Here is a 27,495-nt window from a genome sequence, read left to right on the forward strand (position 1 = left end):
ACATGAAACGGAAGATGTTTCAGAAAAAAAACATACCTTGAACACTTTTGCAGCAAGCGGATCTTTTTCCAAGTCAATATCTAAAGGATCAATATCAACATCCATCAGGTCTTGTAACAAGTCAAAGTCCATGTCTTTTTCTTTTTCCAAAGACACAGGTGGGGCACCTTTGGATAATGAAAGCAGCTTTTAACACAACACTACTCAGCGAAGTGATTTATCATTTGAATACTGAGTGAGAAAATAGTTTTACGGTCTTGATAGAAGAAAAAATACATTAAACTAAATGTTTGATTGTTTATATGCCCGCATATCAAGCATCGGCGGTAGTATGTGAAATGTTGGTAATTGATGGGCCATCCCACACACTGTGAGGGTCCAGGTAGCACCTGCAATCATATCAGGCACGAGGGTCTCATCAATGCTCTCTACCAAGGGGATCGGCATAGGCTGAGGCAAGGGGTCATCTTGATCAACCCCAACTGATGAGGACGAAGCCCCGGCCTCCTCAACAACAGTCACTTCATCCATGACATCCATAGAACCAGGAGACAGCAGTTCACCTGAAATAATGTTCATTATTATTACGAATGACCATGTGTTTCCGATCTTGTTTTTCTTACAGGCATTGTGTAGCAAGGACATAAAAAGTGACTCCTCCAATACTTTGAATCTCTTGAACATTGTTGTGCATGACCTCTCTCACACAGTGCCTTATTTAGTGACGTATTCTATTATCCTGGCTATTTGTGAACAATTTTCAGTGTTCACAACAAAAGGCATGTTTATTCTTTTTTGGGTTCAATATCCCCTCTGTCACATTTTTTGTGTGTGCATGCACACTAAGAGCCCTATTTTGGTAGAATGGCAGAAACATTGTAGAAATAAAATACATCATCTAAAAAAATAAAATAAAAAAATTATTCGCAACCCTGGCACTACTGAGGAGGTGCTGAGGGTCACACACAGACATATGATCAGGGGGACAAGGCAGAATCCAATTGCCCATTGCCACGTGGACGGTAGACTTAAGAGATGTTCGTCTCTTTGTAATCACACTTGCTAAACCCCAGTGGACCGAAAAAAGACGCCGTGGACAAGACTACTATTGTAGGAGAAACATATATATTTGGACAGAGAAAAAAGGAAAACCACACATATTACCAATGAGAGTGTATCCGTCCGACCTCTAGCGTCATGTCTGCTGTACTGGCTTAGCTGTTGTCTCGGCTTGGCTAGCTTAGTTGGTGTCGTGGATCAAAGCTCTTTGATGTGTAACGTCCGTTGCGTCGACGCTGATTGGTTGAAGCCAAGAGACGAGCGCGTGCGTACATGTTCATGCTGACGCATGCACAGCAGAGAGCAGTGGACTATCAACTGCTGAGTCATGCTTCGCTCGAGTGGCGTCGCTAAAGGCCCCACTCCTGAATCCGAAGTCGGCGAAGGCGACGAAGGAAAGAAGCCATTGGAATGACGGAACGTCTGGAAACGCCGATAGGAGATGAAAAGATTGGGGAAGCAGACTCGTCGGCCGCTGCGGGTGGTTGCCAGATTTCAGTGGCGAAGTGCAGGGCGAGCGGGACATCGTAGGGCGAACAGCCGTGGATGATGTCGTGGTCGAGATGGGAACAGGAAGGGCAGCGGTTGAGGTTGACGGAACCGGGAATGGAATAGCTGCTGTTGATGAGGGAATTGCGGGTGAGGACGGACTTGTGTTGTTGGCGAAAGTCGATGTTCCTGAGCAAAGAGACTGCTGCTCTCCGACTGCCGGCTTGAGTCGGTCGATGGTGTCCTCACGGCCATTTATTCTGAGTTTGAATGTTTTCTCCCCTCTGGCAGTGACAGGGAAGGGACCGTCGTAAGATGGTTCGAGAGACTTCCGCACTCGATCACAGCGGAGGAAGATGTGAGGGCAGGTCCGAAGGTCGGGATCAACTTGCGCTGACAGGTTGGACTTTCGTGGCGGCTTGGGTTGCTGGCTTTGCGCGAACTGATGTAAGCGGTGAAGCAGGTCGTTGACGGCACCCGCCATTGGTTCGGTCATGTTGAACAACTCACCATGCAGTCTCAGCGACGCACCGTATACAAGCTCCGCGGGACACAAGTTGATGTCTGGCTTCAGCATGGAGCGAATGCCAAGCAGGACGAGTGGCAGGTTGTCAACCCAGTGCTCTGCGTTGTCGGACGACATCAGTGAGGCCTTCAGTTGGCGATGAAGGCACTCGACCATTCCGTTGGCAGCAGGGTGGTAGGCAGTAGTCCGACGTCGTTCGCACCCGAGGAAGGTGCAGAGCAAGAGGCTCGACTCTTAACTGGGCTCCACGATTAGTGGTCATGGTTCCCAGTGAACCAAAGTGAGCGACCCAGTGTTGGAGGAAGGCCAGCACGATTGACTCGGTACTGCTGTCAGGAAGAGGGATCACCTCGCACCATCGGGTGAAGCAATCAAAGCAGGTCAGGATGTAGCGGCAACCACGGGACGCTGGAAGGGGTCCCACCAGGTCGATGTGGACATGGCTGAAGCGAGAATCAGGCATGTCAATGGTGTAGACGGGCGATTTCGTGTGCCGGTGCACCTTGGAATGTTGTCACCGGAGGCAGTCTCGGACATCTTTCTGCAGACCCTTCTAGGGGAAACGTTTCGCGATCAGCTTCGTCGTGCCGCGAATTCCTGGGTGAGAGAGTCTATGCAGGGAATCGAAGACCTTGCGTCGAAGGGAGTCGGAGACCAATGGTCGGGCGACACCATCAGTCTGGACACAGGGGAGGGTTCGGTCGGAGTTGGGGATGGGCACGGAGATGACATCTGGATCGGTTAGCCAGACCCTCACGCGCCTGAGCCTCTGCCATCGCGTCGAAATTGAGGCCCTCGGGGAACTGGATGGCTTTGATCTCAATTCGAGCGAGAGCATCAGCAACTTTTTGGGAGAGGTAGTCAAAGTGATGGATCTCTTGCTACAGGTAGTTCGTGCAGGCAGATGGAATGGCAGAGAGCAGTGGCTTGTGGTCGGTGAAGACGATGACGCGAATGCCCTATATGAAGTGGCGGAAGTGCTTCACACTGGGGTAGACTGCAAGCAGCTCGCGACCAAAGGTGCTTTAGCGTCATTCAGCAGGCTGGAGGCTCTTCGAGAAGAAGGCGATTGGGCGGAAGTCACTGTCGTGGCCGTCGCGGAGGACTGCGCCAACAGCATCCTTAGAGGCGTTGACCATCAGAGACAACTGGTTGTCGGGGCTGAGGTGGGCAAGGAGTGTCGCGTCCTTGAGCCGTTGCAACTTCCTGTGAAGGAAGGACACGCAGTCGTGGATGTGTGGGATGGGATATCGATCGGGGATGATGACGGAGTTGAGGGCACGGTAGTCTCCGCATGGACGCCAATCACGTGCCTTTGCTTTGAGAACCATGTGTAGCGGGGAGGCCCATTTGCTGCTCGCAGGACGAATGATACTGAGCTGAAGCATGTGATCAAATTCGGCTTCAGCGATCCCTTGCTTCAAAACGCTGGAACTTGGCGGAACCGGCCGTCTCGATGTGATGAACGATATCGGGAGGCGCTGGCTCAGTCATCTGCGCAGGATTTGTCAGATTAGGGAAACGCCGCAACAGGGTTGGTAGGGAAACGAAGAGGGGGCAAGGAGATGAGACAGACGCTGGAGAAAATGGTCAGAGGTGGTTCCACGTGCCGTAAGGCTGGTCTTGTCGTCAACCAGCACCTTCCTGCGAACGCCGACTGACAAGTCAAATTCGTGCAGGAAATCAGCACCAATGATGGGACGGGGGACATCTGCGATGGTGAAAACGAAGTGGAAGCAACAGCGCAAGCCCAGATTAAGTTTGAGGAAGCATTGGCCGTACGTCTTGATAGTGGTGCGGTTGGCTGCTTGGAGGGAGGAGCCGCTGGCAGGGTGATGGCGCTCTGCGGGGGAGGGAGGGACAACGCTGACATCGACCATGAAGCGTCGCCCAGAAGTCCGATCGAGGACGTCGAGGATGTGGCTCGCGGCAGAGATGCCAGGAGAGTTGAGTGACGCACTCACTTCCTGGCAGGTCCGTTTCCCGCTTTGGGAGGGGGAGCGCTCCCGCTTTCTCGTGTACGGAACTCGAGAGGAGTTGAGTGGCGCATTCAAGTACGCTCAGTTTGGTCGAGGACCGGAAGCCGAGTGACGTATTCAGGTTTGCTTAGTTTGGTAGACAACAGATTTTCGGTCATAATCCGAGGCATAAAGAAACTTGAAGTTTTTGGTCTAAAACTGATTTGGTCGAGAACAGAGACTTTCAAAAACCGAGGTTTGACTGTATTTGGACAGAGAAAAAAGGAAAACCACAATTACCAATGAGAGCGTATCCGTCCGACCACGAGCGTCGTGTCTGCTATACTGGTTTAGCTTTCGTCTCGACTAGGCTAACTTTGCTGGTGTCGTAGATCAAAGCTCTTTGATGTGTAACGTTGGTTGCGTCGACGCTGATTGGTTGAAGCCAAGAGACGTGCGCGTGCGTACATGTTCGCGCTAACAGATGCACAGCACAGAGCAGCGGACTATCAACTGCTGAGTCGCGCTTCGCTTGAGTGGCGTTGCTACACACTATAGTATGTGTACTAAGGTTGTGGAAAATAATCGATATAAATGGATACATCGATGCGCATGTGCGCGATGCAAGTGCATCGGCTCATTCACTGGGTACGACGCGATTGACGGGTGAAATCGAGATTCATCACGATGCATTGGTGGGTATCGGTAAAATTCGATTCAAGAGCCGTTTTATTCATGTTAAACGTCACCTATCTGCCCTTTCCTAGGCGCAATGAATGCACCATCATTGTTTTGAATACGGACGGTAGCCGTGCATCAGATACACAACTAGCGAAACACTATGGAAGTTCGCGCAAGCAGCAGCGAGGAAACTATCGTATTTAATGCTTCCGCAACATACAGATCTTATGTTTGGAAATACTACGGCTTCGAAAAGAAAGACGGAAAGATTGATAAAAGCTCCGGAATTTGCAAAGAATGTCGCACTACGAAGCCATACAACGGCAGCACCACAAATATGGAGACCACTTAAAACGATGGCACCACATCACCGACAAGTTTCCCGCCCCGTCCCCCGCCTCCCCGTCCAGTTCCTCGTTGGACACCGGAGAAATTCTTGGCAAACCAGGTCAGGATCAGAAAAAAAATCGCCTCTTATTTTGGGGGTCCCCTTGCAGCTCACTGTGACCGTGCAAGGAAAAACTATATATGGATGACTCTTTTGGACATTTCATTTTGACACTCAGTGAGAGTGGTCTGTGTACGCTACAATACACACAGCAGCTTTGAGGCTGTGACTGCCACATTGTTTCAATTGTATTTTTTTCTGTCCTATGGAGATGGATATTTCATATAAGACAGTCAGTGAGTACCGTATTTTCATGACCATAAGGCGCCATTAAAAGTCTTAAATTTTGGCTGAATGATGGCTAAATAAAATACACCCAAATTTAGTTCTGCTTTCGTTGCCTTTTTAAAAACGTGTTTTTATCTTATCTGTATGTCTTGGCATGCTACCGTATGCTTCAAGCTAACGTGTTAGAGTGCGCGCATGCATGCTGTATGTTTAAGCTGGCGTATGTTTTACCACTGTAAAACTGCGGCCATTAGTATGGTGCGTCCTGTGTATGTGTAAAATACAGAAATGTCACCCATTAATGAGACTGCGGCCATTAGTGCGGTGCGTCGAATAGTCGTGAAAATACGGTAGTCTGTGTTTACACTACAGCAACAGCTGTGAGTCTCAGGTGCCAAATTGTTTACATTTTCTTTGCACAAAACCCAATTGTGAAAGGGCTTAAATAAGTTGTTTTACATGTTCTATTGATTATAAGGAATAAAGTGGTATCCTTTTTGCAATACCATACTGAATTCCATCTTTTTTCAACTTTTTTTCTTTGCGTATTTGCATCATGTTTAATTGCACAATATCACAACAAATTGCACTGTATCGTATCGGATCGCATTGATTTGAACTAAATGTGTATCGCGTCGTATCACATCGTGAAGACGGTGAAACGTATCGCATCGTGTCGCCAGAAAATTCCATGTATCGTTTAAGTATCGCATCGCTGGTAGTGCATCGAGATGTGTATCGAATCGTCCTCAGTGCTGAGATTCACATCCCTAATGTGTACCTGCCAATGTCATGCACGGAGCCCAGCGAGTTTATTTGTTTCTGCAATGTCAAGCATGGCGTAGTAATGCCCTGATTTTGATGAAAATGAGTGATATCACAAGGATTGGCCAGGATAAGACTACTTCCATCCAACACACCAAGATACTACCGCCGCGTTCCACCTACCGTATTTTCACGACTATAAGGCGCCATTAAAAGTCTTAAATTTTCTCCAAAATGGACAGGACGCCTTATGGTGCGGAGCGTCCTTTATATGCGCTGAGTTCCAAAATCTGACTGACAGCCGACACGCTGTTTATATAGAGAAAAGGCGGAAGTGACTGTGGCCAGGCATGCGGGAAAGAAGTCGGCCAATCAGGGAAGGGTGGGCGTGTATATATACATATATGGAGAGGGAGAGAGAGAGAGAGAGGGAGAGAGAGGACAGGCAAGCTAGTCCGCCAATGGTGAAGGGTGGGCGTGTAAGTGGACGCCTCAAGCCAGTACCAACACTTGTATAGAGTGTGGCAATGTGCATTGTTGCAAAACAACTCCGGTTTTGGTTTCTAAGAACCCCTGAAAATAAATTCGACAAAAAGACACGCCTACGAAGCTCAGTTCAAACTTAAAGCCACCGGTTATGCTTTTAGCATGCGTGCCCATCTCACAGCAGCGGTGAAAAAAACAAGTCAAGCAAATGAACTCTGAGCTTGCCGTTATTCCCGGAGGGTTGACTAAAGAACTCCAACCGCTGGACATTGGCATCAACCGGGCGTTCAAAGTAAAGTTGCAAACGGCATGGGAACAATGGATGATCGTTGGCAAACACAACTTTACAAAGAGTGAGAGGCAGCACTTGGCGAGTTACGCCACAATACGCAACAATGAGAGGGAACGCAGCGTTTTTGATGGATTACGGTACTTGCACAATTGTTCAATTCTTTCTACACACACGCGCGCTGCCACCATGTTTCGCTCTGTTCTTTACTTTCAACTGTGGGAAAGCTTCACACGAGAGAAATGTTGACTTTGCTGTTGCTACTCCTTTCCGCTCGGCAATGCGTAGCAACTCACACTAGCATGTGATGCATTCAATGACAACTGAGATGTGCAGTCCTCTGCTTCCGATACAGAGGATGAGGACTTTGATGGATTTCTGGGTGATGATTGATCGAAGTATGTGAGAACATTGTACGATGGCTAAATCAAATACACCCGAACTCAGTTCTGCTTTCGTTGCCTTTTTAAAAACGTGTTTTTATCTTATCTGTATGTCTTGGCATGCTATCGTATGCTTCAAGCTAACATGTTAGAGTGCGCGCATGCATGCCGTATGTTTAAGCTGGCGTATGTTTTACCACTGTAAAACTGCGGCCATTCGTACGGTGCGTCCTGTGTATGTGTAAAATACAGAAATGTCACCCATTAATGAGACTGCGGCCATTAGTACGATGCGTCGAATAGTCGTGAAAATACGGTAATTCTGTTTGCCAAGTCAAGAAAAATATCAAAACAAAGACAACTCCACGGATGCGCAGTTAGATTGCGCTTTGTGCCAGACTTGCGCTCGGTACAAAAATACAGCCCCATGTCTAAATTTGCAAACAAAGCCCACTAAACAGCATACCTGCCAGGATGTCTTGTAACATACAGGTGAGAGAATACTGAGCCCAGGCACCTCCCCAGGAGATATCCCCTCGATTGAAGTCCGTCCCCACGAGCAGAAGGAGTAGGCGCTCTAACTGGTTCTCAGACACCACCTCAGAGAGGTGAATTGTTGGTCTGGTGGCATTTGCTATCCTAGCCAGGACCTGAAGAGGTGATAAGTGTGTTCATTAAGAGGATTTGGGAATTACAAAATGAGTAAATCAACGTAATGATCTTCTTCAAATCGTTTTATTTTTATTTATTTTAACCCAATTCATTAAACATAAGGATATGTGCTAATTAACAAAAAATTAATCTTGAATGAATCTCTCAAATTTAAGACACTACCTTGCAGACAAAAAGTAGCAGGTCAGCATGACAGGTGAAGTCCATAGATAGGAGGAAAAGGGCTAGCTTCTGCACCACTGAGATGCAGCGCTCATGCGACAATGTAAAGGGCAGGGGCTCAACTTCTGGTGCTTCTTTGGCTGTTGCAGACTCCGTGTCTAACGTGGAGCGTGGCCATTCAGCCGTCCGCCGAAGACGGATTAAGTCTTTAAAGTGCTGGGAAAGCGAGAGAGTTTGGACATCAATATATGTTTTGCAGGAGATAACAGAATTTTCTAAAAGCAGTCCCCATTTTGGATTCACCATTCAAATCAAAATCATCAATCTGTATTTAAACAATATCAGGAAAACTATGACATTGCAAAATCATCTTTTTCCTTTCGTCTTTCAAAAGAGGATAATCTAGAATGTAAAAGCAGAACCTACCTTGGATGTGGCTTGCTTGAGCTTGGCCTGCTCCACTAAGAGTTTGTAGGAGGAGCCCTTGTTGCTTTGGATTTTCTCCTTCTCAATTTGCTCGACTAAAGCTTTTTGTTTTGCTTTCAATAGATTTAACTGCTAGAAATAAAGGGCCACAGTGAATATCAGCCCTGAAAAATATTCCCCTTCTGAAAACCCACAATAATGCATTTGTTCCAATGCAAAAAAAATATGTTGATGAATACTTTTAATAAATAATGACTCTTGAATAAGAGGGTTAAGCAGTTAACTTAAATTTACGTGTGTAAGAGAAAGAAGGGCTGTTTGAAAAGGCAAATGACATGACATTCACAGATAACTAATTCACAATTTGTAATTTGCAAAAAAAAAAAATAAATAAATAAAAAATAAACAAGGATAAGTGGTAAACCAATGAGATACGTGTACCTGCTTGTGATGGACAAGTTGCTTCCGAATCTTGCGGGAGTAAAGTCTGTCGAGGCTACTGCTGCCTTTAGCTGATCGGCTGGTGTTCTGAGACTGAAGGCTGTTGTTGATAAAGCTCCACTGAATACCTGAAAAAAAAAGAATTATCTTCAGTCAGGGCTTCCACTCTTTTCTTAAGTTATTTTCGAGGATTTTTTTCATCTGCTGTAGAATGAATCAATTCATCACAAGGTGTACGAATAGATTCAACACCCAAGCTTTTGAGAAATGTTATTTTCTACAATTGTAGTTTATATTTGTACATTTAAACAGATTGCCTTAATATTAAGATATCCTTTATTTGTTCCACACTGGGAAAATTTACCGTCTACAGCAGCAAAATTGGTGGGTAGAAAGAAGGGAAAAAAAGTGTTTGCATGCACAAAAATAAATGCTTCAGAAGAAAGCTGAGCTGTGTATTCTATATCTATCTATCTATCTATATATATATATATATATATATATATATATATATATATAAAATCATATATGAAACTGGTATAAGGCGGCTGTGCTATTTACAATTGTTACTGTTTTTTCACAATTTATTTTTTATTCAGCAGCCTGACAGCAGTCGGTAGGAACGAGCGGCGGTATCTCTCCTTGCAGCGCAGGTGTAACAGTCTCTGGCTGAAGGAGCTCCTCAGTGCTGTCAGGGCGGGCTGGAGGGGGGTGGGAGGGACTGTCCATAATAGCTTCAGCAAATACTATACCGAATTGGCTGGGGAATTTTATTATGATTTTTTTTTTTTAAACACGACCATCGCTCTCTCCAAGCTGCAAATCGATTGTCAATGTTTACCGCAAAAGAACGACTCAGTCGCAGTCACAACACAAATTTAGGATCTCACTTGGATGTTGATATCTAAGTTACTTTCATTCCAAAGTAAATCAAGATGATCGAATACAGCTGGTTGACTAATGAGCTGTTGATGGGTTGGAGAGAAGCCAAAGGCCATGGCAACACCCATGGCCCCGCCACAGTCAGGTTGACTAGCCTAGGAGCATAGCACTAGCTAAAAGCAGCATGAAAAGTCAAACATGGTATTTTCAGTGAGCTGAATTCCTAATGAGTGTTTTTCGAATTCACATATTTTCTGTTTCTGCTGTCAGGACAATGGAGCAAGTAGGAAATACTGAGTGAAACGTCGCCCAGTAAGACTACCTGTAACCCGTCGCTATCTCAAAGCCGCCGTCCGTCAAGGTGCTGCGGCTCTACTGACACTTGTGAAATCACTCAAGTATGAAATCAAAGTGCTCAAGTACCTGTAAAAGTTCTCTCCCTCTCTTTCCCTCCAAGGTGTTTCTTCCCACCTGAAGCTTCATCTTCTAAACTTGTGACATAGTCCAACAGTCTAGAAACAAGCATCACCACCCAACTGATCATCGGGATATCCAAAACACCTGCAGAACACAAGACAGTCAGATTGATTCAAAGTCAATATCTCTTATGTTTAAAATCGCAAGATGTGCAAATCAACAGATGATCCTTGCTAAGCCCTGTGTCATTCTGTACCACAACCTTCAGTCCTTTGCTGTAGAGCAGCTTGTGGTTGCTGCAGAGGAGACAACAGGCTGTCCAGGAGGTTCAATAGACCCTCTAACACGCCACTGTTGCTCAGGGATCTTTGGCCAAGGCAGGAGAGAAGCATAAACACTCTGTGATAAAAAGATTCAGAAAAGTTATGATCACATGTTAGAGGAATCTATGAGCAAAATGGTATCATGTTTAAAGTTTCATTTAATTTGGGCACGTCTAAACGTTTGGGTGCGTATCCAGCACCCCCAAAACCCTGTGCACAAAGGCGCCGGCCACCTGGCTGGAGGGCTGTTGAAGCCCATAATTAGCACGTCAATGCAGTTGGGCGATCAGAGGAGAGAGGGCGAGACTCGGTCACAAAGGGGGAATGAATAATTTGAGAACAGCGGTTGAACAACAAAAGACGATTTCAGAACACCCGTTGCGCCCAGGCGACATTTGTCGTCCGCAAAATCTGCAACATGTTGATTCAGTGTAGACCAGACAGAAAGGCGCCAACGTACTGATGGTTCAAAGCTTATACCAAGGTAACCAATCACTACTGAGGGGTCGGACCGGGGGTGTGGTATGCAAATATCGGGGGCACTGTTTTTCTTGTATTTTGCATATGTTACAATAAAAGATCAAACTCGCGGGGAGGGGGGGTGGTGCTCTGAGTGTGATCACGGAGCAACTAAACCGTCGTTCGCGCTCAGAGATCCACTCCTGTCGATATTGAAGACAATTTTCCCTGTGTGCCGAGTCATTTCTTTTGTTATTCATTTCTTTGTCCAGGAAAAACTCTGACATTAAAACAAGACTGTTTGCAAGGTGACAAGGAATGCAGCCGCTCAAATGATATGATATTCAGTTTTCAATTATAAGATATACATTTTATTTGTCACATTTGTTTTACTAAGTTATAAACAAGGTATATACTCGAGGTGTCACGCAAACCAATTTGAATCATTGTATCGGTTTTGATTGGAAAGATGTGAGTGCATCCATCAATACATAAACTAGCGAATCTGTCTCAAGATTGCTCATGCCAGACAATGGCTCAATCAAAATGTTGTGACTCGGTATAAATGGGTTGGATGTTGCCAATTTGTTTTTTCTTGGATTTTAATCAATCTGACTGGTTTATGTGTTGGAGAGCTTTTGGTGTTACGTGTTAATAAACAAGCCAAAAGCTCCACATACATTTGTTCACTGGTCTTTCATAAATGTCTTTGAAGGAATTGCTTCAATTACGGTACTGAAAGGTTCATTTGTATTGTAAAATGAAATGTAAATTCATTGCATCCTACCCTTTTGAACTGAGCTGTACTATATCGAATCCTTCCACTACCGTAGTTGAATTGTGTCACACTCACTGTATCGAGATACATGATCAAATTGGCTTTTATTGGAGAGATGTACTCCCACTACTACATACAATATTGCATGTTATTACATGTGATCACTTTCTTGAGTCATTCTAAATACAGACAAACCTTGGTTTTCGTCCATAATCCGTTCCAGAAGGCTGTTCGAAAACCGAAATTGTTCGAAAACCGAAACCACGCTCTTTTTAAAATAAAAATGTTTATTGAACACATCTGCTCACAAAGGAAAGCAAAACGAGGAAGCGTCACTTCCTTGTGTAAGGAAGGTGAGAGGAGTTGAATGGTGCATTCAAGTGCGCTCAGTTTGTTCGAGAACCAAAATTTGTTTGGCATCCAAGGCATAAAAAAATCTAAATTTTTGGTCGAAAACCGAATTGGCCGAGAACCAAGACATTTGAAAACCGAGGTTTGACTGTCTATTAAAAATACATGGCCCCTTTTTGTAATGTGTTAAAGGGCACTTTACCTGTCCTGGGGGAAAATGAGCAGCTGTTCCGAGTTGTACAGCTCCTGCAAGACGTTAGAGAGGAACTGTCCCCACCAGCGTTCACCTCCACACAGCTGTACCAAAAGCAGGCCAGCATGAAGACGGATTTTCGGTGTCCCACTGAGGCAAAGGTGTTTGAAGAGCTCCTCGCAGGCCTGTGCATGGAAGGTACTCTGGAGCACTGATGGCACAGAGTGTCCTGAATATACAGATGTGTTAAAAAAAAAAAAAAAGCAGGATAAATGAAGTATGCAAATCCATAGCTGGGTTTCCCTTGCCCTCAGACATGTCACAAAATGGCAATTGCACAATAACAAACTGCTAACTGAACCAGAAATTTTGAAAAAACTGCTCAGGAAATTTCTCAGTCAAAACAACAACAAAAAAACTAAGGTAAATCTTTTTTTCCAACGATCGCAGTTTAACCATCGCCGCCATTGTCGTTTTGATTTGAAGTAATCTCGCGTGACGACATTGGTGAGATCTGCCTTCACCTCGCGGGAAGCAGACAATTGCCAAGTTGTGTAACGTTAAAACAAGTGTTGCAAAGGTTTATTGCAGAGATATCACAGAGGAAGCAGCTAAAGTTGGATAGTTTTTGCGATGATAAGTTGACTTTGAGAAAGCCTTGCATCATTGGAAGGAGAGTAAAGAGGACAATTTATGAACTCAGACTGAACCATGGAATGAAATAAAAACCTATTTCTCAGCAAATCCTGTATGCCCGAATTATTAAAATGTTTGCAGCATTTGTTTACAAGAAATAAGCCTATTATCAATCAATGTATATTGTGGTTGTTTGTGTTATGATCATGTGCAATTGAATAAGTAGACCAATTCTGAATTTGAAATTTGGGACTCTAAATACATAATGGGACTCATACTTTTCTGATCAGCGAGTCCCTGAGACTCGCCGAGCTCAAATTGTAAAATTATCATTGATTTTGGTCACTTCCGGGGTGAGAGGACGCTGGCGTGCATGTCGCCGCTTCTCACTCCAAAATGTTTCCAATCTTTACAAAGCACAGATTTTCTTCTGATTTTTCCTTGCCCTTCTGTTTTTGGACTGTTTGGACTGTGATTGATGTAGCAAATCATAGCTTCACCTGGTCAACCAAACCCAAATCGTAACTTAGTCCATGGGCTAACGCCGCTAGCTTAAACTTACCGGCTGTCACCGCACCGGCATTTCTCCCTCGTCATGGCGCGGCACAACTTTGCCGCCTTTGGGTTATTTCTGATACTCCTGACGTTCTGCCATCAGTCAGCGACAGGACTACTCCATTATTCTGTCGCGGATCTTCTCCGGATCCGGAGGATTGCACCGGAGCCTCCACCGCCGGAACTGCACCATCATCCTGACATCGCTCGCCTGCCTTGACGTCGCTACTTTCACCGCGGGTCGCGTAGACATGTTGACTACAAAAATGCTGGCTCAATCAACTCGACCTGGTCCACTTCTCGACGTCCTCCCAGGAACCGCGGCCGCAACACCACCGACTATGCAGTAGCCCGCCTGGCTAGGTCGGCTAACGGTACTGCCGCCGTCAAACACGACACCTCCGTTGTCAACTTTGGACTGCTGAACATCCGCTCACTTACGAACAAGGGACACCTCATTCAAGATGTACTCGCCGAACGCAAACTTGACTTCCTCGTTCTAACAGAAACCTGGCAACAAACAAACGAGTTCGCTGCTCTGAATGACTCCACTCCTCCCGGCTTTGTTTACATCTGCCGCTCCCGTGGCAACGGCCGTGGAGGAGGGCTCGCGGTAATCCACCGCGAGAAGTGGAAAGTCTTTCCAGTCTCCGTTCCTGCATCAAGCTCTTTTGAATGCATGGTGTTTAAACTCCCTGGACCCACGCCAACCATCATTGCCACAGTTTATCGCCCCCCAAAGCCACATAGTGATTTCATCAATGAATTTTCCAGTTTAATCACACACTTATCCACTCTCTCGCCAAATTTAATTTGGCTGGGAGATTTCAATATTCACATGGACAACCCCGACCTGCCACTCACAAGAGACTTCACATCCTACCTGGAGAGTCTCGCGATACACTGTCTCACTGACTTCCCCACCCAAATCAAAGGCCACACATTGGACTTGGTTTGCTGCTCCGGCCTCTCCCCCTCCAAGCCCACTGCTGATGTTTTTCCTGAAACCGATCATTTTCTCCTCACTTTTAACACCGTACTCCGTCTCTCTACAATCAAAACCTCCCGCCTCATTTCTTTTCGGAATATCAAAAATATCAACATTGACACCTTCTGCTCCATTATCGACCGTTCCCCGCCTCCAGACGCCCTTTCAAACCCGGATGACCTCACCGCTCACTACAATTCCTGCCTCACAAATACTCTAAATTCTCTCGCCCCCCTGAAGACCAGGACTGCTTCATTCTCTACATCTGCCCCCTGGTTTACACCCGCTCTTCGATCATTGAAATAAAAAAAACGCCAACTTGAGCGACTCTATAAGAAAACCGGTCTCACCATCCATAAGGACATGTACACTAAATACAAGGACCAAATTGCACAAACCAAATCCAGCTACTACTCTGGCCTCATCCTCTCCAACGAAGGAAATTCAAGATCTCTCTTCTCCGTCATGAACAAAATCCTCCGGCCACCAAACTCTCTCCCCCTACACCTGTACTCCACAGCAACCTGCAACTCCATAATGGAACACTTCAACCACAAAATCCTCAAGATCCATCACCAACTCCATCACAACCTGCCTGCTCCCCCCCCCCCATCTGAAACTTCTTCTCCTTGTCATTTTTTCTCCAGTTTTGTTCTACCAACGACTGCTGAATTATCCGACCTCATACTCAAATCCAAGCCCACCACTTGCCAACTTGATCTCCTCCCTTCATCCCTTGTTAAATCCTGCCTTCCTTCTGTGCTTCCTCACATATCTGCTATTATCTACTCCTCACTCTCTTCTGGTATTGTCCCATCACTCCTCAAAACCGCTGCTATCACCCCCACACTGAAAAAACATGACTCTGACCCAAACAACTTTGATAACCTCCGCCCCATCTCCAACCTTGCATTTATCTAAAAAATCCTTGAAAAAACTGTTGCTGCTCAACTCCACTCCCACCTGTCCCTTCACTCTCTCTATGAACCCTTTCAGTCCGGTTTCCGCCCCCGCCAGAGCACAGAGACTGCCCTAATCCGTATTGTAAATGATCTCCTCATAGCATCTGACTCCGGTTTAGTCTCCATCCTCATCCTCTTAGACTTGAGCGCTGCCTTTGACACAATCTCTCACCCTATCCTCCTCAATAGACTCTCCTCCATTGGTCTCTCCCACACTCCCCTCAGTTGGTTCCACTCTTACCTCACTGGCTGCACACAGCCAGCTCAAATCATTCACCTCAAAGGCCTCCCCAGTCACCACAGGTGTACCACAGGGATCTGTCCTAGGTCCACTTCTCTTCATCATCTACCTCTTGCCTCTTGGCCATATCCTCCACAAATTTAACATCCACTTTCACTGCTTTGCTGATGACACCCAGCTCTACCTCTCCTGCAAGCCAAACTCCATACTCCCACCCCCCTCCCTCACCTCTTGCCTCTCCGAACTCAAAACATGGTTCACAACAAACTTTCTTAAATTAAATGCTAATAAAACAGAAGTCCTCCTTCTTGGCATCAAATCCACTTTATCCAAAGTAAACAGTTTTTCCTTCAACATTGACAGTTCCCTCGTGTCCCCCTCCCCCCAGGTTAAGAGTCTGGGTGTCATCCTGGATAGTATGCTCACCTTCCATTCACATATCAACACCATCACCCGCACTGCTTATTTCCACCTCCGCAATATTACCAGACTTCGCCCTTCCCTCACCCCCCGCACCACTGCTATCCTTGTCCACAGTTTTGTCACATCCCGCCTTGATTACTGCAACGCTCTCCTCTTCGGTCTACCTCAAAAGTCCCTTCATAAAATCCAGCTGGTTCAGAACGCCTCTGCTCGTATCATCACAAAAACATCTTCCCACCAGCACATCACCCCCGTTATAAAACAGCTCCACTGGCTCCCTGTTCAACATCGAATCAACTACAAACTGCTTCTATATACATATATGGCCATCCACAACCCGGCCCCTCCTTACCTATCTGACCTTCTCCAGGTGCATATCCCCTTTCGCTCCCTCCCTCCGCCTGTCAGTGCCCCCTGCCCGACTGATCACCCTGGGAGCCAGAGCCTTCAGTCACGCTGCTCCAAAGCTCTGGAACAACCTACCTCCGGACCTCCAAAACTGCACACCTCTTTCCACTTTCAAGTCCCGACTAAAAACACACCTGTTCAGGATTGCCTACAACACATAGGTCTTCCATTTCCTATGTTTTTATGATTTTATGTCCTGTTTATATATAACATCTAGTTTACAAATTTTTACATTGTATTTTCTTATTGTTTGTACAGTGTCCTTGGGTGGCATGAAAGGCGCTTTTAAATAAAATGCATTATTATTATTATTATCACTGAATACTGTACAGCAAGATGCCACACAATACTGTGTGTACTACAAAGACCAATCACGTTTACATGACCAAATATTCAGATGAGGAAATGGGTAGGCCAAGGGCCATATTAGTGTTTTTGCATATGTTTATGTGGCCTTTCAAAACCAGAATACTTACAATATTGGGCTTTGAAAGGATTGACTCCATGTAAATGTCGTGTCTCAAAATATCCCAATATAATCTCACCTAATCTAATATCCTGCAGAGAAATCAATTACCTTAAAATGTCCGCCGGCGGCTTCACTACTTGCTACGGCATTGCCGTACATATAAGCACTTCCTCTTGCTAATAGACCAAGAATCCTTGCGGATAGAGCATGCGCAGAACACAAACCAATGTCCCTTTGAATGGAGGTATTCCGATACGTGTTTAAATGACATGGTTAGAAAAGGGGTAACCTAGGCTTTTTTTTTTCAAAAACCCGAATATAAGCATATTCCTTTTTTTTATCTTTACTTGGCCTTTGAAAAGGCAAATATTGCCAATATTCAGGTTTTGAAAGGGTGATTGACTACATGTAAACATAGTCAATATTAATGAGGAGAGTGTAACCCTGGTATCCAAAAAAGAGCATTCCTCACCATTGTTAGAATGCAGCAGGCTAAGCAAGGTGTCCAGAAGGTAATGGATGATATTTCTCAGCTGCTCTGTAGAGGAGTTGTGGACCAGATCTTGAGCCTCATTCGGCCTGGCCGTGGCGATGGACTTTCGACTGGCACCAAGTGACACTCGTAACCTCTGGACAGCATGGTGAGCCAGATTGAGCTGCAACTGAAGCTGGATGCAATCTTGGTAGGCTGAAAAAACACGTTGGTCCTCCTCTACCACCTTGTCTGGTTTACGTAAGAAGTATTGGGCATTGTTGGCGCTGTTGAGGGGTGGCAGGTCGATATTCTGTAGAAGGGTTTCCAACCGATGGCACGCAAGATTGTACCTATAATGAGATGAAAAACTCTCAGGTGTATTCATATGAAATTCAAAGTCTGATATAATTCTCACTCCATCCCATACATTGGAACCTCAGTTCATCAATGTATTTCCTTCGAGGGCTCTGCTCACAAACTGAAATGTTTGCTAACCAGAGATTTGCCATTGAAATTGATGGGAGTGCAATTAATCAGTTCCAGTTTCTTATTCTTATTGGTGTGTGTAGTGAGAAATACAATCAAGAATCTGAAAAAAATGTGAATGAATCGCAGTGCAATGGTAAATGAGCTTTTCTTTGTATCGCTGTTTTCTACCTTATGTACTCAAAGCACTTTAACAGTTTCCTCATTCCCTTACTGAGGACAATTGGGGGTTCAGTATCTTGCTCAAAAATTTCAACAAAAGGGAGGGTGATTTAAAGGAAAATATTAGATCGACCACAAAGCTTCAAAGACTAAATTCATATTTGCATCATTGCATGTTCCATATTTATTTTCATTAGATACTTCATGTCTCACCTGCACTGGATATCTTCCTGTAATGCCATCATCATGGTCAGGTGCTGATCCACATCTGGCTGAGTGGCAGGTTCAGTTTCTCCCCGCAGAGGATCGTGCATCAGTTTAAGCTCACTCTCCCAGGGTAGAATATAAGTATGACCATAGTAAAAGCCCAAAGGAATCTTTGCACGAGCATTTGTACTGCCATAGCGGCCAATCACGGTGATCTGAAAATTGTAGAAGGGGGAAAATATAACTGCAGAGGTGATATAATGTACATCTCTGAGACAGTCTTAAAAATAATAATAATAATAAATAATAAACTACCAGAACATCAAAACCCAAATCCAACAGGAATCAATGCTGTGACAAACTATTCTAAACAGGAACATTTCTGCCCCAATGATATTAAAATGCTGAAAATTCAATTCTACAAGTTCTTCCAGCAAACATTTTCACTCACCTCAAAACAAGTTTTGTGAAAGCTAAAATAAATCAAGAAATAGAAAGAGCAACAAACCTTCATAAACCTGCAAACGGGCGGAGGCAGCAAGTCATGTAGAATGAGGGAGTGAGTGCTGATGTCGGTGGCCACCACCAGCCTGCGGCCATCCACCTCCTCACCTAGCGTCCAAATGTCTATGGACAGAGAGGCCAGGTCGCTACAGGTCGGGATGAGGGCGTCAGTCAGCAGGACAGGTCGACCAAAGTCCAGCGTCACAAAGCGACGGGCTCCTGAGAGGAGAGGGGAAGATAGAATTGTCTTGACTGGGTATAACTTCGCTACATCTACACCAGGGGTCTCAAACTCAGTTCCTGGAGGGCCGCTGTCATGCATGTTTTCCAAGTCTCCCTGTTGCAACACAGCTGATTCAAATGATCAGATCATCAGCAAGCTCTGCGGAAGCCTGACATTGCACCTGTTCATTTGAATCAGGTGTGTTACAACAGGGAGACTTGGAAAACATGCAGGACAGGGACGTTCCAGGAACTGAGTTTGAGACACCTGATCTACACAGTTTAAGGATGGAGACACGAATGACCCCAATTTGAAAATAAGTCATAAAAATCAAATGCATTTCTTGTACATTATTAGCTATTTTGAAGAGAGTACTTGTACACCACTCTCCAATTATTACGCAAATGTACTTCGCTGATTTTTAGAAATAGTCTATGAAAATGTAACTCAGCATAATTTTGCAGTCATCAACTGTTAGAGAATGTAACTTTTTGACACTCCTACTATGTTCATTTCTGAACAACAATTTTCATCTGTAAATACAATCCACTTTAAATGTTAAAAAATCCAAAAATATCACATAGTCCATTGCAGTTTTTCAATACTAAAAAAAATAAAAATGAAAAACCAAAGAAGGTTTATTGTATTTTTCTTCTAAATTTTCCAGATGGGTCAATCTGATCAGCAACCTAACAGGATGGTTAAAGAAAAACCCAATTATATTGTTGAATTTGCAGCATTGGGGGGTTGTATTTACTGAAATCAAAAGCTATTTAAATCAAAAACATCTTCACAGCTCAAGTTACATTTTAACACAGGGCCTATTATTTGGTAGCAGACTTGCAAGTCCTGCATCCATTGAATTTGTGAGTTTTTAAGCAACATCTGCTTGATTTTTCCAGGCTGTCACAATAGCCTCCCAGAGCTGTTGTTTGGATGTGAGCTGCTGTTTGGATATGAACTGCCCCCCAACCTCATAGATCTTTGCTTTAAGATTCTCAGTAAGGTTGATCATTAGGGGGGGATGGCGGCCACAAGTTTATTTCCTTGTCTGCCGATAGCAGCCCATGATGAAAATGATTTTTTTGCGTAATAGATGGTGCATTGTTATGCATAAAGTTCAATTTGATAAGTTCTGTTCTCAATTTTGTACCATTGAAAAAAGTAGTCGGTCAGTGGAGTCAGAAATTACACACACGTTTCAGGGTTAGTTTCACAACTTCCCATCTTAACTAAATATCTCAAAGTTGACTGCTTATTACTAGCTTACATTCAAGCAGCACTCAAATTTGAGACAAATATAGTTTGTTTCAATTTGTTGACCAATCACGGCTCAGTTGTTTACTGAGGCTGAGCCATGAATGTTTGTTACCAACCCCTGAGCAACTGCGACATCATTTTCAGTCATCGGCAAGTGGAAAAACAGCCACCCCATGAGATGGACAAAAACAGGTGTATTTTATTGCTTTCCTCAGATTCAACAAATGCAATAGTATTCTGAATGCCGTACTTAGACTAGTGGCAGTGCAAAGAACATATTTTTGTAAAGAAATGTTTTGGGTTGACTCCCCCTTAACATGTTTTGGATTTAAATAGCTTTTGATTTCAAGAAACAGAACCTCTTGAAGCTGCAAATTCAACATTTTTTTTTAAATACAACCTATAAAATATCTTGAAACACAATTGTACATAATTTGGAAGAGTGGATTGTAACAAAACTAAACAAAACATTTCAAGAGGCTATTCCTAAAATTCTAATAAATATCGGTATAATAATTTGGAGTGCAATATAGGGCATGCGTTGACTTAAGTTACTCCACTAAAATACAACTGACTGAAGGCATCAGAAAGAGCAACACTGTTCAGTGTAATGTCTATGAAGAGGCTATCAAGACAGAATGTGTAGATGCAGTATAAAAAAAGACACAAATTCTGTTTGACATGACCAAAAAAAAATAAGAAAAAAACAATGTGTGACGGGTGTGGCATACCAGAGTGCATCCGCTCTATGATGATAGACTGGTGTGGAGGAGGCTGCAGAAAATGGGATGCCTGAGAAATAGCTAAAGCCAAACCACTGCCCATGGGAGTCTGCAGGGGGTGAAAATAAATGAATAAAGATCCAAAATTCAAATAAATGATTCCTTCAAATTAAATATCAAACTCCAATGCTTCCATTTGAAAAACAAGTAAAACATTTGCTTTAAAGAAATGGTTGCAGCACCACTAACCGGCTTGACTTTTTGGGAATTCTTGTGTGCTGCGAGATTAACTGGTCCAGGGTCCATCATAGAGCCAGGGAAGAGGTGAGCCAGCTCTGCGCTGAAGGCTGCAGACACAGCCTCATTCGGAGGTGTGAGAGGAGGTGTCATGAAGAGGGGTGTGGTCTTAGGTGTTGGGGGGATGACATCAGAGGGATGAATGAAGAAACCCGGAGCACAGGAGGCGTTGGAAGGCACTGAATTGTGGATGGGCCCCACACCAGAGGCGGCTGCAGCAGCTGCAGATGTGGTCTGATGCAGTTTGGCTTCAAGCTTGGCCTTCTGCTTGCAGCAGACACACAAAGATTTACTCAGGGTTTGACATGAACAGTGGCACAGTGGCCTGGGGCCACCAAAAGTTTGCCGATGCTGGCCCGACTGTGCCAGTAAAAACATCTAAAACTAAATAGAATGAAATAAACATAATTAATAATCAATACTTTGAGTTTCACTCACATATATTGATCAATCATCCCAGATTGATTTACAGCTCTGTGCACATTTTTTGTGAGTCAGGTTAAATACTTGCATTAGGCTTCAACAAGACATAAAGCCTAGAAATTAATGTTAAATATTGAGTCAGATTTTACACTGCACCAAAAAAAGAAAACACACCAAGTATTTAGACTCCTAAGTCACATTTTTTTTAAAGGCTTAAATAATATAGTATGAAGATGCCGAATATGAAATAATCACTGAAACTTTCGTAATATATCATAAATATACCAGTGCACAGCTGACACGGCCACCACCCAAATAGGCTTCATATAGGATCCTGGTATTGAAGAGGAGGAAAGGTCACAGCGACCTAACTCAAATCACCTTTCTATTTATGAGTGCCAAAGAGGCTTACCGGTAATCTAAAAACTCAAGTGCATTAGGAAGGGCATTTGGTGTAAAAAACTATACGATACATCTTACCGGTACAGTTGCAACACCGGAAAATATCATTTATTGCAGTTCAACTTTCTACCAAGAGAGGGTATTATATAAACTGTGAAAAAAGTTTCGATGGAGTGCCATGGATGTGCCCTGGGAAAGTATGTGAGGACAGCAAAATGGTGCCGGCGAGGCATTGAGCATTCGTTTGTGATCGTCTCGGTTGACTTTCCCCCCCCCCCATCCCTCATGATGGCCATGATTCTGTCACTTGTTGAGATGTTGATGCATCCGTCATCTTTGTCAAGCTAAGTAACGGTGTTCAACATTATGCCTATTTGAGTGAAGGCAATGCCACGACCAGCACTGACCCTGTATAGTCATGACATAATAGGTTATGTTTTTGATTATTTCGTACTTGGTGTGTTAACACTTCTTTTTTTTTTGGGGGGGGGGGCAGTGTAAAAATCCAACTGAATATTTAATATTTGACAGTATCATCGCTTTATGTCTTGTTTAATCCAATCCTTATGGAAGGATTCAACATAATGTTGAAAAGGTCAATGATGATTGATCAATTTTAATAGATAAAACTCAAAATAATGAAGTTTAATATTGAATGAATGACTATCATTAATTGTTAATAACGTATGATAGTAGTTTGAGTAAATGTATTTCAAAAATGCGTAGTATCAAACAGGTAGCCCTTTGCATTAATATAGCCAAGAAGGAGCTCTCGGTTGTAAAAAATGTTTGTGATCCCTGAGGTACACGAAGCATCCTATCAGTTTAACTTTCACAAAAAGTATTTTTTTAAAAACAAACAAAACAAAACAGGTCACCTTCAACCTAAGGTGGCACGTGACCTTCATCGGAAGTTGTTCGCAGTCAGTCGTCTACAATAACAGCTTGCGATCAAGGCTGTTGCGATGTATGTTTATATATTTATTTATTAGTTTTTCTCAGTTTGTTTCATCTGAAATTCGCCAGTGACACTGGCAAAGAATGGGAATCTGGAGAACCAGGAGAGGCATTTTAAAATGGTACACATGAGCTAAGATTGTGATGTTCCTTCAATTAACGCGGCAGTTTGGTTGCGTGAAAAGTAGATTTTCGGTCAAAAAAGGTTGAGCACCACTGCTATATAAGGCAAACCCTAACCACAATGTAGCCCGTGACAAAAATAGGTTTGACACCCCTGCTCTTTGATAATATATGGATGATTAATTCATTATTATTAATTATACAACACATTAAAACGTTGATGTCCCTTCGCCCAATTCAAAACTATAATTTCACAATGTCCTGCATTCAAATTACTTTTTATTATGATTGTGTGCTCATTGTTTATTAAATTTTCATTATCACTGAAAATGAGGTTATGCTGACTTAAGATTAAAATACAAATTGAATTGAAAGTGAGTTTTTTTCACCTGCTGCTGCAGTTTGAGCAGCTGCTGTTGCTTCTCCTGGAGAACCTGTAACTGTTGTTCGGCTGACACCATGGCATGAGACAGAGATTGCAGGGCCACTTGTGCTGCAGAACTAAGAGCTTTAGAAGCTTCGCCAACCGTTCCTGTCGACAGACCGCCAACTGCAGGAGTAACGCCAAATGTACTTACTGAGGAAAGAACAAACACATAGACAAAACACCTCATATAGCGAGTTGACCTGAAACAATGGCAGAGAAAATGAACATGTGTCATATTCACCAGTGAACATGCTGGCATCATCACGCTCCACTCGAGTACCGTCACTAGTGGCGATGCAAGAGAAGTGCAAAGGCTCTACCTCCAGGAGCCCCGTCAGTGCTGTGAAGCTTCCCTCTGCTGCAGCACAACTACTTACTTTTCCATTCCCTGTAGAAAAAAGACACCATTACACAGAGAATCCTGTAGTTTAGTTTAGGAATAAAAGGTGAAATCTCATAGGTCATGTCCACATGAACAATGAAATTTTTAAGACCACATCTTTACTTAGCCCTGAGGCTATGATGAGGGGAGTTGATTTATATCCACACATGACAGGGTTAAAAAAAAAAGTGTATCCAAAGGATAAGAAATCGGTCAGCTCTTGTGCAAATTTTGTAAACGTGAGAAATACATCAGATGACTTGCTGTCCATTCTTTTTAAAATGATTGTACACCTGCATACGAGACAGCAATATTCATTCCTTCATTCATCTTCCGAGCCGCTTGATCCTCACTAGGGTCGCGGGGGGTGCTGGAGCCCATCCCAGTCGTCTCCGGGCAGTAGGCGGGGGACACCCCGAATCAGTTGCCAGCCAATCGCAGGGCACACAGAAACAAACAACCATTCGCACTCACACCTAGGGACAATTCAAAGTGTTCAATCAGCCTGCCACGCATGTTTTTGGAATGTGGGAGGAAACCGGAGCACCCGGAGAAAACCCACGCAGGCCCGGGGAGAACATGCAAACTCCACACAGGGAGGTCGGACACACACAATACATCCTGATTTATATAGCGCTTACACAACAGCTGCAGCTCTAACAAAGCGCTTAGCAAAACAGTTGACAAAGTAAAATTCCAGTCAGAACTTTATAAAATACAAAAATTGGTATCATTTGTATAATTGCATGTGTAACATGTATAATTACACGGATTATACGAGAATGCATATTACTCTTACCTGAGAGAATGTCAGACAGGTCAATCTCATCTGACTGGACCCCAATGTTGCTATTGAAGGCAGTCTTACAGGAGGACCCACTGACCTCCAGGTCAAAGAGCACTGGATCAAAAGGCGAGCTGTATAATCCATATCTGGAAAGAAACCAACAGTAGATATCACTGTAAAAGATGGCCATCACAGATAGAGAAAGTATCTTGTCCTGGAAAAAAATAGTCTTGAATACTCTGCCAAGTTACAGTAGCACTGTTACTGATAACTTGAGAAAGAAACAAGGGGATCTCAGGCTGTAAAACCATTGACATGATGCATTACCCACATTTTCCATAATATAAACTTTACAAAAGTAATAAAAATGTGAAACTGAATTGGCAATAAAATAACCTTGCATTTTGGTGGTAGTGACTGCGATATTAGATAATTAATATCTGATCAAAATTATTCTTAAATAAGTAGTCATGAACTGGAAAATACCTGGTCTGCAGTAGTGCCTCCATTGGGGTGAGTCGGTCTTGCAGCTGTCTTGAGATGGCCGTGAGTAGGGAAGCACAGGCAGTGCTACAACCTGCCAGGTCCTCCTCCTTTACATAGTTCAGCAGCACAAAGTACCAGAACACTGAGCCTGGAAGAATAATCCCAAAGATAGAATACAATTAGATAGGAAAATGGTTCAGAATGTCTTATTGTGCTGCTGTTCTGCTACATACCGCCTGTTGCTGCAGCAGGCAAGTATGGCATATTGTCCAGGAGAGCCTTCAGAAGACTCGCGACAAAACCTTGTTGACCAGGATCGCCTTTTCCGTTGCTTCAGCAAGAGCAGAAAAATATAATGATGAAACAACCTGACCACAACGTCATCAATAAAGACGTGGTCAATGTCACTCACCTGATGCAAAGGGCAAGAAAGCGTGCGCACTTGTGAGCTATGCTTCGGCCGGCCTCAAAGAAACAAACTGCAACAATATCCATTAGCCTCAATCTGGTTTTGGCCAGCAGCCCCTCCTTTCCTTCTCGTAAGCTAAAAAGAAGTCATGAGGATCACACGAGCAGCGTGCCAATGATGTCATGTATGAAGTACAGTAAGTGCCCTGCACGCTGTAAAAAACGGGCCTAGAAACAAACAGTATCTAAAGAGTGTATTTCTATATCATGCAGTTCACTTATTGCGGGGAAGGTCTGGAAGGTAACATGACCAAATCACACCTGCACGGTCCATTGGAAAAAACACCAGCCAGCCAGCATAATATGTCCAGGATGAGGCCCTGGGCATGTTCTGTGGATAGGCTACCCTGTATCCGCTGGCACAGTGCATCCAGCAGCTTCTCGTGGAAATCTGGAAACTGCAGCATTGCACAACGCTGGACCCTAAAACAGAAAAGAAAGCCACATTTCAATTTAACTAGATAAATAGATAAAGACAACACCAAACACTTAATCAACAATATCTCGCCATTGCAAGGCATGATGTTGTCAGAGTTTCATCAGCGGGTTGCAACAGAGATGCAGAGAAACTGGAACAGTCACAGGAAGGTATAGAGGTGGGCATGGCAGGTAATCAAAAAAAAAAAAAAGATTTCAAAAAATTTTGCTGTTCAGCTCTTTGTTGCAGAAAAGTGAGTTGCCCCAAAAAACTCTGCAAAATTTAACAGTTGGACAGGTGAATTGAAACGTTTTAGAGAAGGTCAATTTAAATTCATTTCAGCATAAATGCATGTAATTCATTATATTTGATATGTTGTGTTTAAAAATAAAACATACAAAAAAAAAGGAACAAAATATCATTTTGGGGAAACACAAAGCTTTAAAGTAGACACCTACGATTAAGGACCACGGCCGACCGGTAATCTTAGGATCATTTTGTTGTTAAAAAAAAAGCAAAGTAAATAAAAAAACGAAATAAGACAATTTGGCTGGACCTTTTCATTTTTGCCCCCCGCCCCTAATACAATGCCGAGGTATCAGTTCAGGAATTCGATCCGATTCGAAAACAGGTGACTGACTTGGAAAAGGTAGTCAAAGACATCCCTGGTAAACACCTTATAGCTCAGCACACATACACAATTCACAGTGCCTGTAAGGACAGGTCAATAATTTAGATGATGAATAAAAATGACTGTAGTTGTGTAGCTCGGTGTAAAACAATGAACAACTGACTGCACTGCAAAGTACAGGATGAACATCATTCTTCCTGCCACGTCCTGTCTTCACAACTTGACCAGCTCGACTGCAAGGCTCGAATCAGGTTGAATTTCCAAACTCAGCCCCCTTGAGACAATTAGGAAGTCCAACATTTGCAAAATTACCAGTGTACAAAAGACAATTGGTGCCTAAACTTGGGTTTTAAAGGGGCTAAGTTACTCATAGAGCCACGTGCCCATCATTTTAGAAAGTTAACACTATCTCGTGCTAAGATCATCAATTTTTAGTTTTTTCATCGTTTTAATATTCTTTTATCCTTTCATATTCTCATTCTATGCTACTCTTGCCACCATAGTTAATTTTCTTATGGCGTATTCCTCCCGATTCCCATGTAGATGTGGAGAATAAA

At 43.7% G+C, this 27,495-nt stretch overlaps 1 protein-coding gene across 3 annotated transcripts in view; it reads right to left on the minus strand.

The window, feature by feature from the left end:
- birc6 (baculoviral IAP repeat containing 6) overlaps window positions 1-27,495 on the minus strand; it is a 116,567-nt gene that overhangs the window by 61,973 nt on the left and 27,099 nt on the right. For 2 of the 3 annotated variants that reach the window (XM_052080969.1, XM_052080967.1), the window contains exons 18-38: window positions 26,151-26,312; window positions 25,834-25,965; window positions 25,655-25,752; window positions 25,422-25,569; window positions 24,948-25,081; window positions 24,008-24,154; window positions 23,729-23,916; window positions 21,387-21,698; window positions 21,147-21,246; window positions 18,937-19,151; window positions 18,435-18,643; window positions 17,571-17,923; window positions 12,426-12,645; window positions 10,575-10,711; window positions 10,319-10,456; window positions 9,014-9,141; window positions 8,573-8,704; window positions 8,147-8,362; window positions 7,779-7,962; window positions 390-563; window positions 37-167 (exon numbers count right to left, since the gene is read on the minus strand). In XM_052080969.1, the coding sequence (XP_051936929.1) occupies window positions 37-167; window positions 390-563; window positions 7,779-7,962; window positions 8,147-8,362; window positions 8,573-8,704; window positions 9,014-9,141; window positions 10,319-10,456; window positions 10,575-10,711; window positions 12,426-12,645; window positions 17,571-17,923; window positions 18,435-18,643; window positions 18,937-19,151; window positions 21,147-21,246; window positions 21,387-21,698; window positions 23,729-23,916; window positions 24,008-24,154; window positions 24,948-25,081; window positions 25,422-25,569; window positions 25,655-25,752; window positions 25,834-25,965; window positions 26,151-26,312 (3,658 nt within the window). The remainder of the gene's footprint in view (window positions 1-36; window positions 168-389; window positions 564-7,778; window positions 7,963-8,146; window positions 8,363-8,572; window positions 8,705-9,013; window positions 9,142-10,318; window positions 10,457-10,574; window positions 10,712-12,425; window positions 12,646-17,570; window positions 17,924-18,434; window positions 18,644-18,936; window positions 19,152-21,146; window positions 21,247-21,386; window positions 21,699-23,728; window positions 23,917-24,007; window positions 24,155-24,947; window positions 25,082-25,421; window positions 25,570-25,654; window positions 25,753-25,833; window positions 25,966-26,150; window positions 26,313-27,495) is intronic. The other variant, XM_052080968.1, reaches the window with a different exon arrangement.

Source organism: Hippocampus zosterae, chromosome 11, assembly GCF_025434085.1.
Source record: "Hippocampus zosterae strain Florida chromosome 11, ASM2543408v3, whole genome shotgun sequence".
Classification (NCBI taxonomy): Eukaryota; Metazoa; Chordata; class Actinopteri; order Syngnathiformes; family Syngnathidae; genus Hippocampus; species Hippocampus zosterae.